This window comes from Gallinula chloropus (genome assembly GCF_964237585.1).
Source record: "Gallinula chloropus genome assembly, chromosome: 12".
Lineage (NCBI taxonomy): Eukaryota > Metazoa > Chordata > Aves > Gruiformes > Rallidae > Gallinula > Gallinula chloropus.
Genome location: NC_140097.1, coordinates 16668941 through 16689079, shown reverse-complemented (window position 1 = coordinate 16689079; position 20139 = coordinate 16668941). Strand labels below are relative to the sequence as shown.

The 20139-nt window shown below is 41.6% G+C and overlaps 1 protein-coding gene across 1 annotated transcript in view; it reads left to right on the top strand.

Annotated features, from left to right (window-relative positions):
- The window catches only part of FBLN2 (fibulin 2), a gene marked incomplete at its 5' end in the record, with an annotated part of 74948 nt that overhangs the window by 35688 nt on the left and 19121 nt on the right, over positions 1 to 20139 (top strand). Inside the window, 6 exons of the mRNA XM_084269497.1 lie at positions 5401 to 5512; positions 8681 to 8810; positions 12551 to 12737; positions 14033 to 14239; positions 16685 to 16801; positions 17251 to 17352. Coding sequence (XP_084125623.1) covers positions 5401 to 5512; positions 8681 to 8810; positions 12551 to 12737; positions 14033 to 14239; positions 16685 to 16801; positions 17251 to 17352 — 855 coding nt within the window. The remainder of the gene's footprint in view (positions 1 to 5400; positions 5513 to 8680; positions 8811 to 12550; positions 12738 to 14032; positions 14240 to 16684; positions 16802 to 17250; positions 17353 to 20139) is intronic.

Sequence of the window (20139 nt, the reverse complement as noted above, 5' to 3'; positions counted from 1 at the left end):
CTGGGCTGGGAGGCCACCCTCCCAAGCTCTGGGGTGGCTGGTATATGCTAGCTCAGGACTTGGGCAGATTGCACAGTTTTTTTCAGAATTACATTATAGCTGGAGAGTCATGGCTGTCAGCTTCCCTTGTGGATGAGCAATGAGATGCTCAACATGCAAATGCATCTTAATGCAGTGCCTTATTTCTAGAAGGTTCCATGTCAAAATTAATCTTAGTGAACAAACTCATTTCCTTGCAAGATCCAGTGTTGTTCATTGGTTTTTAGTCCCCAGCCTCCCCACCCCAAAGAGTAAGTGCCATAGTTTTGGGGAAGATACGTTATTTTCCTCAGGTATAGGAACTGAATAGCTTGCTTCATCATAAGAACAAGAGCTCAGCTCAATTATGGAGGTATGAACATTGCCTCTTTGGTATGTGAGTGCTCATCCAGCAATTAACAGCTTAAACTAAAACTAGTACTGAAGAGATGTAGCTGCCTGTGGCTGACAGCATCGTGTAGCCCCTGAAATGCCAGTCTTCATGCTTCATGTGCAACATGGTACACCAACTTACCCTGGCCAATAGGTAATCTTATTTGGGAATGATATGAATTCCAACCTTTACCTGTATCTTGGATCAAGTGGCTATATCCAGCCCAGGTCCCTCTGTAGATAAAAACTTTTAAGACTTTGTCATATAATAATTTTAGTAAAAAGGAAAAGAATTGTTTGTTTTAACTGAAGGAAATCTTGGTGTTGTTAAGGCTAATGGCCAAGAGCTAACCCGTGACTTGCCACACATGGGGGAAAGTGCTGAAGTCTGAAGGCTTGTCTGTCTGTGTCTGCTTAGACAAAAGAAACAATAAGGACAGAAGAGTGGTGGGTAAAACATGCTTGGTCAGTGAGTCAGTGCTGTTGCTCAAAGAATGGATATTTGCACAACTGGAGTTAGTCAATCGATGCAAATGCTCTGCAGAGCTGCAATACTAACTGAGAATGGAAGAGGTGAAATCAGAGGTGTGAAACAGCTTAAATGCCCTGAGTGGAAATTCAGGTGAAGCTGAAATCAGGGAAACTTTAGTGTCAGAAAAGGTCTGGCAAGAAACTGAAATATTCTGTCCCTCTTCTTGACCAGTCGCAGAGCTGGCTGGTGTTTTATCACTCTCGAAACACAATTTGTGAACACTGGGGAGAAAAGGGGGAGGAGGGGTTTTGAAAATCCCTTTTGTCTCCTTTGCTGTTCTAACAAACTTCTGTTTCACTGTTTAAAGGCGGGGGAAGATAATTTAGTATCCTTTAACTGTGTTTTCCTTAGTGTAATGTTTGAGCTTCGGCTAAAAGTTTGAAAATACACAACCCCCATACCACATTTTTTGAGCTGAAAGATCCAAATCCCCAGTAGAATGTAAAAGCTGGGTGGCTGTCATGTGGCTACGGAAAACCTTGATGTGACCCTGAGTCGGTGGGAGGCCATCCCACCACTCCTTGGGTTTGGACCAGGCAGTGGGACAACAGACGTTGTAAGGCACAGACACAGACGAGTTAGAGTTGTCCAGAGGGAAAACGTTTCTCTAAATATTTGAATTAAATTATAAATGTCTCTAAAAAACAATACACAAACTTTTGAGATTAGGCCAAAATGTACTTTAGTTCATATCTTCAGAGTGATGTAGAGTGATAATTGTAGGAGATAAGTTACTAAATTGAAAACAAGTGAGAAGCCATGATGCTGGTTTATAGTACAGCCTAAAATAAACTACTTTTTTTTTCCTAGTGAAGAAATTAATAAATAGCAAGTTATCTGTTAACAAGCACCTTGTTAAATGACTGTATGAAGTATCAAAGATGTGCATAGTGTAACAAATATTCTGGATTATAGTGTTCTCAAATAAAATTACTTTGTTTTCCGTGAGCAGATGCAAATCTACTTCTAAACCTGCTAATATCATGAAAGCCCTAAATAAACAAAGCTCTGCTTGAATGTTTAAGTATTTCTTGAATGTTTAAGTATTTCAAAGTCTGCTATTCATATAGCTTAGTCTCCATTCAGTGTAAAAGCTATGCGATCTTCAGCCATGTGTGTGTTTTTAGTTCTATATATTTGTTCTTATACAATCAACATATAAATCTGTGCTAATGACTGTGAATCCTATTATGAATTACTCAGTTTCTAATTCCTGATTGAGATAAAATGCAAGTTTGTTCATTTTGTTATAACTGGATTCTAGATCATAACAAAAGGCAATACATTTTGTAAATAGGACTGCCTAATAGTGTGACTTTCAGTACAGCAGTCTGATAGCGAATCTTTAGTGAGGAATGAGTAATTAATTTTTATTTGAATTCTAAATAATGTAGATTACTGCAGTACAGCTTAGTAAATTCTGCTGCATTTTTGTGTTTTAAACCTAGCAGTACAGTAGCAGCAAACGTGTTTCAGTGCTTGGTAAAATGAATGAAGTTTCCACCAAGGGACTGAATTAAAACTATGTTAAGGAACTGTTTTATAGCAATGTTTCATAATTATCTGGTACCAGGTGTATTTCCTGCCTAGTTTAACTGCATCTATCATCCCTCTCATGTCATATATCAACTCTTACAGCTTTCAAGACTTAAATATGTTTTTATCTTTGTGATGTGCTGCAGAAAATGAAGCCCAGTGTGTGCCCTCCTGCACGTGCATGAGCATGGCCATGGCAGGGTAGGAATGTCTTCGCTCATCAGAACCCCTCTGCAGCTGTGTGAGGGTGAGAGGGTCAGAGGCTGATAGTCTTTTGGGCTGTCTCTCCCCAAAGCCTTAAAAAAAAAAAGTAAAATTTAAAAAGTGTGAGGTGTGCCATCTTTCCCCCCTCCCTCTTCATCTTGCAGCGGGTACATAAGGACTTAGGCAAGAGATGAAGCTCTCTGTGCCACGATCTCACCTGTTGTCCTTACTTTGCGCACAAGTTTTCTATGGTGTTCCTTTGCCATAAGCCTCCCCCTTTTTGTAACCTCACGGAGTTGCACAACTAGAGTTCATGGGCACAAAAAGACTGGCTTTTTGCCTGGAAGCCCAACTCTCCCATTTAGCATCACCTGTCAAAGATGTTACTGCTTTTGTGGAGTTACTGTTGATTGATGCCCTACCAACACACACGGAAGGGCTGGGGCAAGAGGGGGCAGTTGGTGTGGGGTTCAGGGCTCCAGGTCATGAGGCTGCTGCTGGTTTGGGCACACACAGCTGGAGCGGTGAAAAGCCGCCTGGTCCTGCGCTGTAATCTCTTGCCCTCACCTGTCCATCCGAGTTTGTGATGCAGGAGATAGTTTTCAATAGACTGTTTTCCGTTTGCAGTGAAATATGTAATTAAGAAGTAAATATTTTCACCAGAAGCTCCGTGCGGGAATGATGGAAGTTCCGGCAGTAGCGCTGTGCAGCCTGGAGTAGAGCACGAGGCAGCAGCACCCACAGAGCTCCCTGCCACCCTGCCAGGGATCAGAGAATGCAGAAGGAAATGAACTTTGGTGATTTATCTCCTGTGAGATAAACTGATTACTGACCAGTAATGGGATGTGTATTCATTCTTTCTACCCCTCCTTGTCCCTCCTGTTCATTTCTTAAAGCCGTTTTCTCATGAGCAGACATTTCACGATCACAAGCACTGTACTTCGTACGTGTTTCATTACTCTAGTTCTTGTAAAGCAAGCCATGCTGGTGGTGAGACCTTCCCAGTTTCCAAAATGTAATAAGATGTCCTATATTAACTGTAACAACTTAAACTTCTTCCACTTGGTATCTAATGAGTACTTAGCAAGACACTATATAAAGTTCTTCCGCTATTGTTTGAAACAGAATAACTGCTGTAAATAACATGACAGCAAAACTGTGCCAGTATGTAGGCTGTCTCTGTATCCTGAACTGTGCGGCTCGAGTACCCAGATGTTTTGAATTAATTTCTAAAAATGTCTCACTTTTAGTTGTTGCAATTTTGCAAAGAAAAAATATTTTTCTTGATTCCATATACCAAATGCGGACAAAAGGAAGGATTCTCTTAACTTTTTCATGCCAGCAGGAGAAGCTGCCTTCTAGCACTGCTGTCAACTGGCAGGAGGAAAGAGTTCTCCCTTCAGATCAGATGACTGCAGCATTGCTCTTGTCAGGCTGAATGCAATTCTATACTAGGTGAAAATCAGGCAAGGCCAGTCCAGCAGTGGCTTCCCAGTGTCTGGTTTTGTTGCCAAGTCTCAACAGGAGAGCACTGTACCTTCAGCACTGCCATTCACCAGCAGTGGCGTTTTTTCCTAAAACCCTGCTTGAGAAAGAGGTTCCCCCCTCCCACTGTAGGCAGAACTGATTCAGGAGAGGGTTACCTAAAATACCTTATTCTGCAGCAGGGGTTGCTGGGTATTGGTCAGTGAGTGCTCAGATCTAGAGCTACCCACAGTCCATTGCACCCACACATCTCTTACACATATCTCTCTTTCTCTTTCAATGGTCTCACCAAACTATGCAGAGACTGGCATGGGAGGATGAAGAAAATGCGCACGCTATGCCTTGTATTCATAAGAACAGCTTTCACAGGAACTGGAACCCATCTGATGAGCCAGTGGAGAGAGCAGGCACTGCTCCAACTCATCAGCACAGGTCCAGTGACTGTGGAGAAGGCAGAGCCCTCTGGCCTGATATACCAATTTAATCATGTGTATTGACATTTATATCAGTGCTGTGAAATCACAGCCCCCCGAGCATTGGTAATGCACCTCATGTCTCTCTAATAAATTTCTAATAATTTTCTTACCCAGTCTCTGTGTAAGTGTTCCCAAAGCAGACAGCTCCAGCTGCGGACCTGTGAGCTGCTAAGGAGCAGACCACATGCTTCAGCTTTGTGTGTGATGGAGCCCATCCACTGCCTGAGCAGTCGCAGGAGAAATCTTCTGAATGACACAGCACTTGCCAGCTACTGCCACGGAGCAGGCTTCTCATACTCCATCATCAGTTTAGCTGTCTTATGTTCATGTTTGGTGGTTGAACCCCAGTAGCACGTCAGGTGTCCCATCATGAAGTAAACTTATGCACAGACTCCAAAAAGTATAGTTTGATGTGACCTGAGTCTGTTGTATGCAGTGGGTAGGTAATTCACTGGCTTAAGTTGTATTTTACTGAAAATTTACATCTTAAGGGGAAATTCCCAAGGAAAAATGGAAGTAGTAGTGCAACATTCTGCATGTCAATCTCTTACTACATCTTAGTGCCAGTGTTTTACATGTGCTTATTAACAGAGTTAGAGTTATGTCTCTCAGACTCTTGTCATTATCACAGAATCACTGTGTTGGAAAAGACCTTTGAGATGATCAAGTCCAACCATACCTGTCCTCTACTAAACCATATCCCTGAACACCTCATCCATTCCATACAAAAAAAATCTGGGTCTATGTTTTATACAGGTTCCACAAAGGAGTTGATTGAGAGCTGCTGTGGAGCTGGACAGCAGTGGGCTGTAGACAACGGGGAGTGCACCGAAATCCCTGTAAGTGGAACAGATGGTGATATTTGCAGGTAAGTACGGCAAACTCAGGCATTTTAGATTAGCATAGAGAACTGCCCTTTAGAAGAAATCAAATGATTGTACAACTTATGGGGTGTCCAGGAGATTGGGAACTGTTTCCTTTGGTTGTATTAAGTACCAGTAGACTGGCAATATGTGGTGATAAATTAGAAAGAAGTATTCTAATCTAAAGAAAAGTCTTTTAAGGTTTCTCTTCCTCTACCACATGAGCAGAGCACAAGGTTTTGTTTTCCAGTTTTATGTGCATCTGTGGAGCTGCAGATAAATAGAAGGGCAGAGTTCGTCTTCCATTTGGCAAATGCTAAATGCAATAATTATCCATATCATTAAATGATGTATTTATTGTCCCGTATGAATGGCTGCTGGTTCTGATGTCTCTGTTCAGCTGGAGGGGGGACCATGATAATGCTGCTGGTGTTGATAGCATCTGGTCTGAGTGAGGGTGCCAGATTCAAACTGCGCAGGGAGAAAAGAAGAATGGGTGCAGAGTAACCTGGAGAAATACGACATTAGCTGCAGCCCATCTCTCTCTCCTCCCCCCTAGTCTGAAACAGGCCTTAGGGAGGGATGAAGGCAGAGTTATCTGAGTCTTGCACAGGGCATAAGCCAGATGGATTTCTCTAAGAGTGATCCCAACATTTTCAGCATTTTAAAAAGTGTGATGTAATCAGTTTTATCAGAGTTAGTATCACTGCACCTTTCTGAAGTTACTGGGAGATTAAAATCCCCCCCACTGGAATCTGGCATTACATAACAGACACATACCAACTGTCTATGAAGTAAAGACAGATTAAAAAATTCCAGCCTGGGCCTAAGTAGGTGCAAATCCAATACATTAATGAGTTGCACTTGCACATCTGAGGCTGGGTTTATATGAAAAAGCTGGATCCTAAATTTTTCAGTCCCTGTGAATCTATTGGGAATTGAAAGAATAAGAGATGAGGAGTTGTTTTACTTTTGAAATTTCAGTTGTGCCTGCGTTTTAAAGATTTAAAGCCACCTGTAAGTATTGTGTGTAAAGAAAAGATTTCACGTAGAGAAGTATTCAGATCCATGGCCTCAGACCCTTGAAAGCACAGACAAAAACTTTCTGCTCCCATTGGGAGATGTGCCATGGTGCAGAACTGGTCACCATGCACACATCCAACCTCAATTGTATCAGTCTGTATGCCAGAATGCCTTCAAGTAATAATGGCATCTCCCAAGAGTCTACCACTAGCTTGGCTCAGTAGCTAAAGATAGATACTAACTGTGAAAATCAGTCACTGCTTTGCCAGGATAGTTGTCTAGAAATCTTTGGGTTTTACATGTGACCATTGCTGGGAATTGATTTTTTCAGCTGAAGCAGATGAGTGAAGCCTCCTTCGTGTCTGTGGAGTCCGTAGATTGTTTGCGTAGTGGTTGCAAGTTGAGGTTTCTGCTGTTTCCAAATGTCATTTTGGAATTTTCAGGTGGCAAAATCGTAAATGTTAAAGCTTCTTGTTGATGTGTCTTGACGTCGCTGGACATTCATGTACTGACTTGGCCTATCCCTATGTAGTTACCAACAGCACTACCTACAGGATGGGAGTTGGGCCTGACTGAAAGAGATGAATGAAAACAAAGCAAGCTGAAGGAAATCCTTAGATAGTCAGTTGATGGCCAGATGCAAAAATGCTCCTAGAGCTTGTACCGCTGTCTGTATCGGAAATGGATGTTAGGCCAGATAAAATCTCATCTGACCCAGTATAGTAGTTCTCATCACATAATTGGTACGTGTTTTATCATAACAGAGTAGTGTTTATCTGGGTGGCATTTACATCAGCTGTACAAGTACGAATCCTGCTTATTGCTGACACTCTGTGTCCTCATTTGAGACTCACATCAGTTTAATACACTGATGTCAATTCACTGATCTTAACTCATTAACTCTTTCCCTAAAGCAGAAATGCTCTGAATCTTCTTTGAACCAACAACTCAGTGATATGTTCTGTGAAGGGTAGGTGTGTGACAGTGCATACTTAGACACCAAGGTTATTCTTGGAAAGGGAAAAGTTTTACTTACATCCTGCATGCCACCAAATCTGTCCAGAAGAGAAATTTAACCTTGCTCATAAAATAGTATATTATTTCATCTAAGTTTTACCATGTTCATCTGTGTCACACATGCCCAATCTACAAGTCATGTCCTCAACGTAACCTTCTCAGGACAAATCTTGTGGCATGCAGCTCTGAGTCCTCACCATTCCCCATCCCAGGCCCTCCCTGTCCCAGGAGCAGACACACCCCCTCCGGGGTGCTCCTTGTCTCCATGCTGTGTGAATCTAGAGACAGGGTCATGGACTGTGTGATTTCTGTCTGCACTTTTGTACATGAGTAAAAGAAGCAGACGCCTCTTTGAAGGGGCTGGGAGAAACCCACTATAGATTTTAAAATATTCAGGAAGAGTGTTTTTTTTATTTTGATGGACATCTATTAAATTTCATTTAGGAATTTGCCTTTTAGAGTTTTATCTATTTCATTTCAATCTTCAGTGAATCTTGTTTAAATGTCTGATCTGAAGAGACAGATATAGGAAATGTATGTTCCCAAAGTACTTCATGTACAGTGAACAAACCACCCATAACCTTCTCTTTGATAACCAAAGTTGGAGGAAAGCTTAAATTCTGGGTTACAATCTGCAGGGCTATAAAGGAGAATTTATAAGGTTTTGGGTTGTGACACTTTCTGTGAGTCTGTCCTGAGCTTTAGTCCTATGGTTGGTGAAGAAGTCCGTGCCTACACATGCATTTCCCCACTTCCCAGGAAAAAAAGGTTTCTGTCTGTTTTCTGAGTCTGAAACCTCCTGAAGACTTCTGAGAAGCAAAACATGGGGAAGAAGGACTGTTGCCCAAATATAGATGAGCTTTAAGGGATAATTGTGACCAGATTTTGAGACAGTGACCTAAACACAAGACTTCTTGCACAATTATTGGTCCATCTTTTTCTTAGAAATGAGAGGGGGGGGAAAAATATCCTGCAAAGGTCATTAGTACAGTCTGCATTATACTGGTATTGACACACATGTTGGAGACCAAATCTGGGGATGTGTGGTGAATTCAGAAGGTCTGGGGTTTTTGTATCCCATCCTGATGTCTTCTAAATGTCTGTGAATGCTTGACCTCCCCGGTCCTTTGCAGAATTGCTCAGAAGCAGTGTTGCGTCTCCACCGTAAAGGAGAACAGCTGCCTGGCTGGCATGATTGCTGCAAAGGAAGGAGATGTGTGCGGCCCAGAGGAGAGTGATCCCTGTGGAGGATCATCATATAAGGTAAGTTGCCCTGATGCTTCTATCAGTTTTGTTCTGAATATGAAGTGTCCTCATTTCCTGCATTCAGCAGTAAATTATTGACCCACTGTTATGGAGCATGATAAATTATAAAGTTGCAGGAATGTGTCAGGGAAATTACACTGTTTGCATTTAGGTTTCAAATTGCCCCTTTTAATACTTCATAGTAATGTTGTTTTGAATTATTTCCATCTCAATTTTTAGGATTTAAGTTGCTGTATTACTTTTGCTTCCTCACTTTGGAAGTAGCTGAAAAGACCATTTAAGTTTTTATGTCTATAGTGTAGATGAATTTAGAAAATGATAGGGCAAAACTTAATCAAAGATGTAATGCAAAACTCATATTGAGCCATTTGCTTGGCTACGGTGTTGAACTGCAGCCTCCTTTCTCACTTAAACAAAGCGATGGACTAGAGGAACAAGCATTTTAGATGATGATGGAAGCTTTTCTTCATAAATAAAGGCAGACCATTAACGAATGGTTCAAATCACAAATCACAAGCCGCAGCCTCAGCTTGCACAAATGAGATTTCCTTTATGAGAATCAGTGGAGCCAAACCAATTTAAACCAGTTTGAAGATTCAGCATCTTGCTCACTCACTTGTCTTTTTTTTACCAGAAGGGTGCATTTCAGAGTTCATTTCGATCTGATAATAATTTACATAGCTATATCTGAGCTTAAGTGCAGCTTCCATTGTCTCAGCAAGAAACTGATTAGTTCTGTCTATTCTTATACGTCGGGGATTCTTGCGGATAATTGTTCTCTGGAAAAGCAAAATACGTGTCCCTCTACTGCGGAGTTTCAAGTTTAATTAGCTATGCCAATTTGTCATTTTCAGAACTATTATTTACTCAGGTCTGGAATTTACTATAGAGAATTTGTGTACTTGGGAGAGGACGTTAAGGTTTCTGAAGTGTGACAGAGTTATTCTTAGGTTTTTGCCGTGGGTCTTTTCCGTGCCAGACAGAGCACAAGCAGTAGAGTGACTTATCACACATGCCATTCCTCAGGAGGAAGTGGAGAAGGAAAACTTCATCGTTCCTGTCTAAACTGAAACACGTTACACCATACTCTTGTGGAATAGCTCCTTGTCCCAGTTCCAATGTAATGTTTTCCTTCAAGAGAAACCATCTGAAATTGTAAAATTAATGAAAGAGCGGCTTTTCGCTCCTTCTTTGCTCCTAAGTTATTTCAGCTACTGCTTGAAAAAAATAATAAAAATAATAGATACTGAGAAGGTCGAGACTTTATGAAATCCCTTCTAACCTGGTGTCCTCGCAGAAAATGCTGAAGATGCGTAGTGATATTTCCCCTGATCAGCTCCACTATCCACTCCACACTGCTGTGTCTTGGCATCATAAATCGTGTTTGTCTGCAGTGTGGAAGATAAGTTTGTTGCCCCAAAGACTTCGTAAGACATTTACACTGTTCTACCAAAAGCTAGGGCTTGTACTTCCAGGTAACAAAAGTGTCTTGGTTTTCTTCAGGCATTTTAGATGTGGGGTACTTCCTTTTGCATCGAGATGGATGCAGCAGTGCTAGTTCTTTAGATCCAGGTATTCGGCTTGTGTTTAATACAATTTCTTTTCGGGCTGATTTTACCTGTTCCTTACTCTTAAGGCAAGAAGCATATGCTTAGGGGTTTTTTGCTAGTGGATGGAGATGCGACCACAGTAAATCAAATTACACTGTATTCCAGGAAATGTATTTTTGAGAGGCACAGGGAAAGTTGTGACTTGAACAGTGATTCTGAAGTATGTAAAAATTTATTACTAAATCAGTTGTAGAATTCTACTGAATTTCAAAAGGCAGGTAATAGAAAATTAAGACATTCAAGTTTCTACATTTTAGAAGGAACTTTTCAATGAATAATTTTTTCCACTGGAAAATGAGAGGCTTGTATTCATCTGGAAACTATGTGGACCCAAAAGTGTGTGACTGATTTAATACTTTCTGTGATGGCTGCACATAGGATAAATTATGAACCAAAAGTGTGACTGAAAAAAGCCATATTATTCAAGGCCAATATTCCAAAATTGTATTTCACTTGAATAAAAGCCTATGTTATCCTTAAATTCTTTTATTTTGCGTATCAAAAGTGAAAAAAGTACCAAAACTCATAATATTTACATAAAGTAGAATCTTCACTTCATAGCATTTTGAACCTGGGGAGGACGAAACCAGGATTTTTCTCTTTGCTAGCATGATCACAGTCAATTATAATTAGATTTTTTTTTAATACTTCCTTGGAAAAGGTTATATAGTAGTTTGCATCTTCAACACAGTGACTCAGCAGCAGAGTTTCTGCAGGTGGAGCTGTTAGCGGACAGGTTTTCCTGTCTCCCAAGTGGAGAAAGATTCTGGTTTAATGCAAATTCCCATCTAGGATTGCTGATCATTAACTGTGACTCCTTTCCAGGTCCATTCTGCATCCAGCCCTTACAACACCGCTTCTCTTATTTGCTGTCCTCAGGCCTGAGATCTCTCTCCTGGGAAGTGGGAGCTTAGTGCAGTTTTCTTCTGTTCCATCCTTGGACTTTCTGTTGATATAGCTAACTAGTGCCAGGTTGAATTATGACCTTCATTTCATGTCTAATGCCTCTTCGTAGACGGCATATTTGAATAGACTGAAAGCACTTCTCTTGGTTCAGAGAGGCTGTTTCAGTGAAACTGCAAGCCTTAAATGATGCTGCTGGGAAGGATGTCTTGACCATCAAGGGAGTTGTAGAGGGAGAGATTGTATTTTATAAACATTCTGTCAGTGAAAGCACCTAAATATGTATTTATAGGGGATGTCCGGACACTTACATTTGAATCCAGACAGGCATCTTCAGTTCACCTATGACCCCTGTATGTCTTGGTAGCAGAGACTTATAGCTCCTCAGCTTCCTTGCTTGATTAGGTATCCACTGTGCACACACAGTATGGACTTTTGGAATTCAATATAATTTATCTGGTGTATTTTTGTGTCCTGACTGTGCCATAAATTTGTATGTGACTGAGTAAAGTACAGCACAGTTTTTGCTTGCCACCTGCAGCAAAGGAGGCCACAAGAGAGATTACATTTCAGGGAAGCCTCATTGCATGAACCTGTTGGTAAAGCTTAGATGCACTCAGGAAAGAAAAGAAAGGCTCATAAAATATACCCTGACTTTTCTCTAGCCACTGTCTTGTCGGGATGCCATCCAGGACAGTTGGGTAATTAAAGGTCACAGTAGGTTTGCAGGGCAGTGGTGCACAGAGGAAAGACTGTTTACTGACATACAAGAGAGTTCAGATGCTGCTGCTGATCCTTACGTCCATGCAAGATATTTACAATTCTTTTCACATTGCTTCAGTTTTTGAGATCTAAGGCAAAGAGCTGTAGCTCTGTATTATTCTGTTTACAATATACTACAATCAAAGCAATGGCTGTGTGTGAGAACTAGAAAGAGGTGGTCTGTGGCACCACTGCTTCCTTGCACATGAAGCTGCTGAAATCATCGTCACAGCGAGTTTGTGGTCAGCCTGGTTGCACCTGACCCATTTGTGCAGGGATGGCAAAAACAAACACAAGCAAAACTTTGATGTTTGAGCTTGTCCAAACTCCAAGTGCTTTTCCAGATGCTCCACTATTAAAGAAAGTGCCGATCAGTTCCAGGTGTGTGTGGGGGGGTGGTTCATCCCTGAAGCAGACTGTATGAAATCTGATCGCCTTACTGATAGTCTCCTCCTTTTGCAGCAATGCTGCGATTGCTGTAACCTGGGCCTGCGATTAAGGAGTGAGGGGAAAACCTGTGAGTCCCACATAAATCTAGGCTACCCCTGCAGTCATGTGATGCTGTCCTGCTGTGAAGGGGGAGATCACTTTATCCATCCTGAAATAAAAAGACATCCTGAACCTTTGCCAACAGTGACACCTGAGAAGGGTAAGTTTATAGTTTAAGACATCACAGATAAAGTCTCATGTGAGGACGTGCTAGAAGGATTAATGCTCTAGGAGTGCAGTTGCCTTCCCTCTCAGATCAAATACAGACTCTTTATTCTTAAAAATGTTTTGAAAAAATAAAGGTAGGTGTTTCTGATCCTCAAAACATGCCTTCTTTAGGAGTTTGGAGGTTTGTTTGGGTTTTGTTGGTTTCTTTTTCCTCTGAGTCACATAGTACAGACCTGCCACTAGCCCTAGGTACAGCAGCGATCAGCAGGAGCAATCCTGATTCTGCATAAAGCAAATTATGAGTATTTTCTGGCCACAGTAGTCCCATGGATTATGATACCAGTGAAACATCCTGGGAATAGATTTCCTGTTGTACCGCTGAATATCCTGCCAACTGCCCCAGATGCCCCAGAGGACTTGGAAGTTTGTTAGTACTCTTTCAATGTATGAACATAGTGATGCTGAAGAGCTAAGTCAAATCCCTGCAGGCAAAGAGGCATGACAAAGGGAGCATGTCAAATCTGGAGCTTGGACAGCTAGGCTTCCTCCCTCAGCCCAAGGTCATAATCCTTCCAGCGTCACTCTGTAGCCACCTGTCACCCATGAGTTGCATGGTAACCTCCTGCCTATGGTAGGGTTCAATTTCTGTCCATTCTCTTCTCATCAACTGAATGTGCATTTTCTCTTGCCAACATATGTAAGGGTTTCTTTCAGCCTAGCTGAGACCTCATTGAGCAAGGGAGTTTGTGTGTTTAAGAAAAGCTGACTGAAAAACTTGCTGAACAATCTGGTTTAGTATCACAGAAAGTCTTGTCAACCTTAGTCATGAAATGAAAAAGATAGTGCTTTTTCTGTGCTCAGAAGTAGTAAGTAGGATAGCCAGGTCACTACTGAGTGGGTCCCAGGATGGTTGTAATGCTAGCTGCAGAAGTAGCTAATAAAATAATAATGGTGTTGTGAAGAGTTTCCAAACCAACTAGATAACTTTCACCCCTGAAATTAGAAGTGCACTGTGATTCTTCAGTAGGACCAACATCAGGTGGGGCTTCAGTGAACCTTAGTTCAAATAACAGCAGTGGCATTAGTAGTCTGGTGGCTCCTCTAAAATGGCAGTAGTGGACCTTCATTTGATACAATGCTCTTATCTTCAGAACAGATTCATTTTCTCTTGCTCTTAGAGTAACTGTTTTGGGTAGATGTGGGGTTTGTGTGGCCAGGTGCTCTGTACTGTACAGTCCTAATGCCAAAACACCCGTCGGAGAACCAACATGTGTTGTTCTGTGGTAGTTTCAGAGACAGAAGATCACAATGAAGCTTTGTCCATCAGTAATGAAGCTGAACTGTCAAATAACCTGCCTGGAGATGACCTGGATGAATGTCTTCTCTATGGTGGGGAACTCTGTCAGCATTTGTGTATAAACACCGTGGGGTCCTACAAGTGCTCCTGTTTTCCAGAATTTACTCTTCAGGATGATGGGACCAGCTGCTCTCCAGGTGAGAAAATGGGTGGGAATCACTGTGAATAATGGAGTCCCTGTGCCATTGATCTACCAAGCTTTTCTTTTAGTTCCTCTGTAGTTTGTGTGAGGTTTTTGTGGGGGCTGATGCATGGATATTTTCTGTGGAAATCAGACATGTTAATAATGTAAAGAAAAACAACTGTTTAGGAAACAGACTTATGCCTTATTTTGTGTATCAGTGGCATGCAATCAGGGTGGTATTTAATATCTTCACATGAAGCCTGTTTTCACTTTTCAGAAGAGGATTATTAAAGTTTGTTAACAAAACATCTTTCTTCTTAGACTCATTTTGCATTTCACAGTTAGCTGTTCTTGAGATAAACTTCACTCAGTCCAGACAGACAACATTGCTTCCTGAACTTTGATTTTTATCTAAAATCATTAACATCTTTCAGTGATACAAAATCTAAATATACCTAGTGTGGTGGAAGTCTTGAAAAGAAAGTCTATTGTGTTGTAATTGTTTTGATGTCTGGAGTTTTCCAATGGCAGAATTTCAAATCAGATAACCCGAAAAGTTGAAACCTTATATTAGTTACAAGTGCTTTCAGTTTTTTAACAAGGCAAATAAGCACTGCCATCCAATGACAAAATTCCTCAGACTTCAAATACTTTCTGCCCAAGCCAAACAATGAGCATTCATTGTGTCATTCTTCTCGACATGATGTTACAGCGCTTACATCAATAATATGTTTGACAGTGTTTCTGCAGCAGCTGTCTGCTCTCTTGTTTGTATTAAAATTCTGGGGAATGAGCCTAATCCAAAAGAGGTAAAGAAAATGGTTCTTATTTCAGCACTGCAAAATTTGGCTTGAGCACTCACCTGGAGAACGAGTGTTTGCTTTGCTTTGCTTCTCTCATTACTAACTCCGTCGAAGTGTAGATTTGTGTTAATACGTCTTGTATCTGGGTAGTCAGTATTCTTGGCAGATCTGCAAGACCGCAGTGCTTCTGGCTGTGCCAAGAGGTGTAGGGGATTTACAGAGCTCAGCTGAAGTTGAAGATTGCAATGAGGGTAGGGGACTGCGGGTAAGGCATCGGAGGCACGTAGGAAGAGTGAGATGCTGCTGTCGTTGTGGAGTCCTGGGGCAAATTAAAGGCTGCATGAGGGAGATGGCAGGGCAAGGGACCTGAGTTGCAGTGCCTGGCTAAATCTTATGTGCTCTGCCTGACAACGTGGTACGATGTCCTTGTGTTTCTCAGTTTTGCTCTGTGTGTACGCACACCTCTGTGATGGGGTCCGTACACAGAGACCCACAGCACAGAGTTTGAAATCTCATACTGTTGGTAACTCTTACTCCTGTGATTAGGTATAATGCTTCTGTATTTGTACCTGTCCCAGTACATTTCCTGCTCTTTGCTGGATGGTGAATGTTTTTGTATTTAACTTCTAGCCTTTAAAGCACGTCACGCTTTTTCACAAGGCTTGGAAGAGGTGGTGTTCTTACAGTGGCTCTGGGAGGCAAGGAAAAAACATACCTTGATGAAACTTCAAAAGCTTCTTCTCCCTTCTCTGCTCTCACAGGAAAATCATTCAGGATATGCCCTAAGCAGGTGTCTTGTATTCACCTCTGTGCCTCAGCCCATTGTCTGGCTGCGATTTTATGTATTTTTTTAAATGAAATTGCTCTTTCTATACAATGAACCTGTATTGCAGTTGTGCTTTATCATACAGTCTTGTCATCGTTTGGTGGCTCACTCTTTGCTCCAGGTGACATTTGAACTCAAATCAACAGGAATAGGACACATTCCTCTTAAGGAAGACTTTACCCTTACAGATTTTGTCTTCCATTTTAATGACATTGATAAACTGGATTGCTCTTATTGATATAAGAACTTTTTTTTAAGTATTCTGATACATTTAACATGACTGTTTGATGAAAATCTTCATGACAGATAGCAGGTGTTGTGTTTTCCACTTGGCTGTGTAAAAGTCATTCCAGAGTATTGTGTGCTTGTAAAGGCAAGCGCTTGCTTCTCATCTATGTTAAAATAAGGTGTATAGAATAAGTTTAAAGACTTGTTTGGGGTTCTACTTTTTTCACCACTGTCTACAATAGAGCAGCATTTTAAACACTAAAATTAACACTTTCGGTTGGATTCATTAGGTGTTGCAATATTTCACTCTATGGAAGCCCTTTGCAGCCAAGTTCCCCTACCTGTATCCACGCTGTTTGTGAGCATCCCCAGTAGTGTGCAGCCCTCCGTGTGTGCCATCGGACAGTTGTTCGTACCAAACAGATGGCAGCATCCAAACCTGACTATTCACCTCTGTGCACTAGCAGCTGTCTAGGTCACCACATTGCTTCCTCCTACAAACCATGATGGAGAGGGATGAATGGGACCGGGACCCTTGTAATGGGATGCCTGGTGGAGATGATGCTGTCCCTGATCCACCTCTTCCTCCTTTGCCTTACAGATCCTGACAGAGGACAGGTGACAAGGCTGGAAGCAGAAGCCACCATCCCTCCAGCAGCCTCTCCTTCTCAGCCTCTTCTCATTGTATCTTTGCAAGAAGAGCAGGATAAGTGCAAAGGTATGTTGATGGTGTAAACTTCAGACACAGACAAGTGAAGAACACTTAGAGAGCCTGAATAAAATCCCACACATCCCTTCACTGATCTCATTTCAGCACACATCCCCAGTTTGTTACCTCTAGCATAAGGCTGAGGAATTGACAGGGGAAACTTGAGGAAGTAATTTGAGGCAACACTCTGGTTTCAGGGTTGTTACACACCTGCTATTTAGTTTAAGGTAAGCAGCACAGCTATTCAGCATAATGTGACAACACAGGTAGGAATGACACAGGTGTGTGTCTGTAACAGGGGGGCTCTAAGTAGTGATGAGGGCTGTCTGGACAGATTGTTTATGAACTGCATTCCCTGCTGCCTAAATTGGGATTTTGTTTGGATGACCTGGAGGTTTGTAACTTCAGTGGATCTCTGTTGTGAATGCTAATGTATTTTGCAATTTTGCTTTGTATAGATAACGGCCCCTGCAAGCACATCTGCAATATTGTGGAAGGAAATGTTGTATGTGCTTGTTTGTCCGGCTATACTATCATGGCTGATGGGATTTCTTGTGAAGGTAAGTGGTTTGGTTAAAACACTTTTATGTAGATCTCATTGATCTCATACCCCTTGGTGTTTCTCTATAAGGGTTTCTTATTTTTGATATTGCAAATTGGCAGTGGCAGTACCATGACTGTCTGCCAGATCTGCTTCACAGAGAACTCCTGAAGCCATCTCTCAGTGTGCCTGTTACCTGGGGACTTCAGGTGAAGGCAAGCCTGGACCCGTGCTCTTTTCCTCTGACATTCTTTCAGCCTCTTGGCTTGTTGTCCCAGTAGCGTTCCTCCCCAGGCTCTGTCTACTCGGCTACAGACACGCAAATGTTCTTCCCAAGAATGGGAGCAGCTCGCAGGATGTGGGCTGATTTGCTGGCCCGAGGAACTCCCTCAGAGCTGCAGCTCTGTTTTGTTTAGGTTTATTTCTGTTTGTCTTGAAATGAGTTCAATGAGGCTTTGCTGCTAGGAAGAAGGAGCCATTATGGGCTGGTACAGCTTCACATGTTTCACTTGTCACTGAAGCTCAGGCCTACGCAGTGATGAACAGTGAATTGCAAAGCTGCAGCATGATCATTTGCATTATATACATTTTAAATGGGAGTGTTTGGGTAGTGACAAAGGATGTTTTTGCCCAGCAAAGATTTGGGGGTCGGAAGCAATGTTGGCATACCATAATTATAAATCTGTAACTACAGGAACGGTAACAGCCAGCAGTGAAACGCAAGTAGAAGCTCCTGATGCTCAGAATTGCTCACAAGTGATCCACATCCCTCTTAATCCCAGATCTTATTGAATAACAAATCATTTTCATGCTATTCCAGATAGCCTGCAAAGAAAATGGGAATTTAATATTACCAGATAAAATATTCACTGTGCATTGCTTACTCAAGTGTGGCAGAAGCTAATTTGATTAATTGATGTCAGAATCAAAAGGGGCATTTCAAGGCAATTGTTGTCCCGCAGGAGGTGGAAGCATTAAGAAATGTCAGTGGAAGTAGTTTAAATTGTAGCATGGGACATTTATAATCTATATTGAAGTACTTGATGGTAAGGGGGTGAAACAAGTTCCCTGCAAAGAGTGTGCGGTGCATCAGTGTGGCTGCCTGTTTTTAAGAACGGCTCTTTCTGCAATGACAGAAGCGTAGATGTGTGAGCAAGGACCCTCTCCAACGTTTATCCCACCCCTCTTTTCAGTGTAACACTGTATGTATTATAGCATGTTGCTGGTGTGGTAGCTACAACGCACTTCATTTAGAGATCTCCAGCGTGAAAGAAGTGTCGTTTCATTTCAGGAATTGTTCTAATGGAATTCTAGTTTTCCCTTTTGGTTGCAACATGCTGATACAGACTTGGATGAGTGCCTCACAGGTGCTCACACTTGTTCCAGAGCACAATTATGTGTGAACACATTGGGATCATTCTACTGTGTCAGCCACAGAGTGATCTGTGCAGAGGGCTTTGTAGTCAACAGGCATAGAAAATGTGTTGGTAAGATGATAGGTATAAGCCATTCGCCACAGCATCATATTTTTTCATGCTCTGCAATGCATTTAAACCATTTGTACTAAAAGGCTCTTTGGCCATCTTTGCATATGACATTTCAATATGAGTTAGTAAAAACACATGTGCACCATTTGCTCAGCCACTTAACATTGTGACTTGTATGCAATTTGGCTGTTTCCCCAGCAATACATTCTCAGGATACATATAACTTTGCTCAGGAGTCATAAAAGTTCATAGATGTGATGACCACACCAGTGCTGATGAGGACTAAACAGGACTAAGAAAAAATAGCAGTTGATCTCTGTGGACAGTGTCAATCCCTGGACATCATGAAACAACAGAACATCATCTATATAGGTCAAGAAATCTGCAGAAATCCAGGGAGTGGGTAAGATCCACTCCAAAGTGATTGGAATGGTAAAATTCAGATTAGTCCTTTGTTGATTCTGGCATAAATTTCTTTGCATAAAAGTCAAAGGTGCATTGTAATTGTGCTGTATCATCCCTGCTATTTAAGTTCATATAAGAAACCAATCTGTTTTTACAATTGGATTTATGAGGGTTTAATTTGCTTCAAAAAGCCAAGACCAGAGCTTATAAAAGACTTTCTGTCTGGAGTACATTTTGGGGGGCTGGTCTAGGAGGCACCTGAGCTACAGCAGAGCCATGTGGTAACACCAGGAAACCTGGAGCCCTCTAGTCCCTAAGAAAAACAGCAGTGCATGTGACTATAATGTCATGTGTGAGCACATTTGTCTTCCTTCACCCCTGTCCTTCCTCCTACTTTTATAACGCTGTTTTTCTGGCCATCACGGCTTTGGTTTTACTCTTATCATTTAAAGCTCTATGACCTCATCTTTTTAATGAGCATCATATGGCATGAGCTGGGAAGTTTATACAGTGTCATAGTTTAAAGCAGAAATGTGAGGTTTGGATTTTCCTTAAATTGCCAAAAAAAAAAAGATTTATTGTTTAATTATTATTATTATTTATTTTGAAATCAGTGATACTGCTAAGCATGGCAAATAAATGAAATTATTGAATTTAAATGAAATGACTGAGAACACCACTGGAAGGAAGGAAGGAAGGATGCTTTTTAGAGAAACTATCAGATTGTGAGGTGGAAGATAGTATTTGTGGTTGGCCAGAGCCTGCATGGCATGTTTCATGGCTTTCACGGAGCCTGCTGCATGCCCCACACTTGTGAAGAGAAGGTCTAGTAAGTCAGCAGCTGAAGGAACTGCCTCAGTTTGCCTTCTGCCTCTGAAATACTTGCCATTTAATCCTCTGTTGTTTTTCTTGCA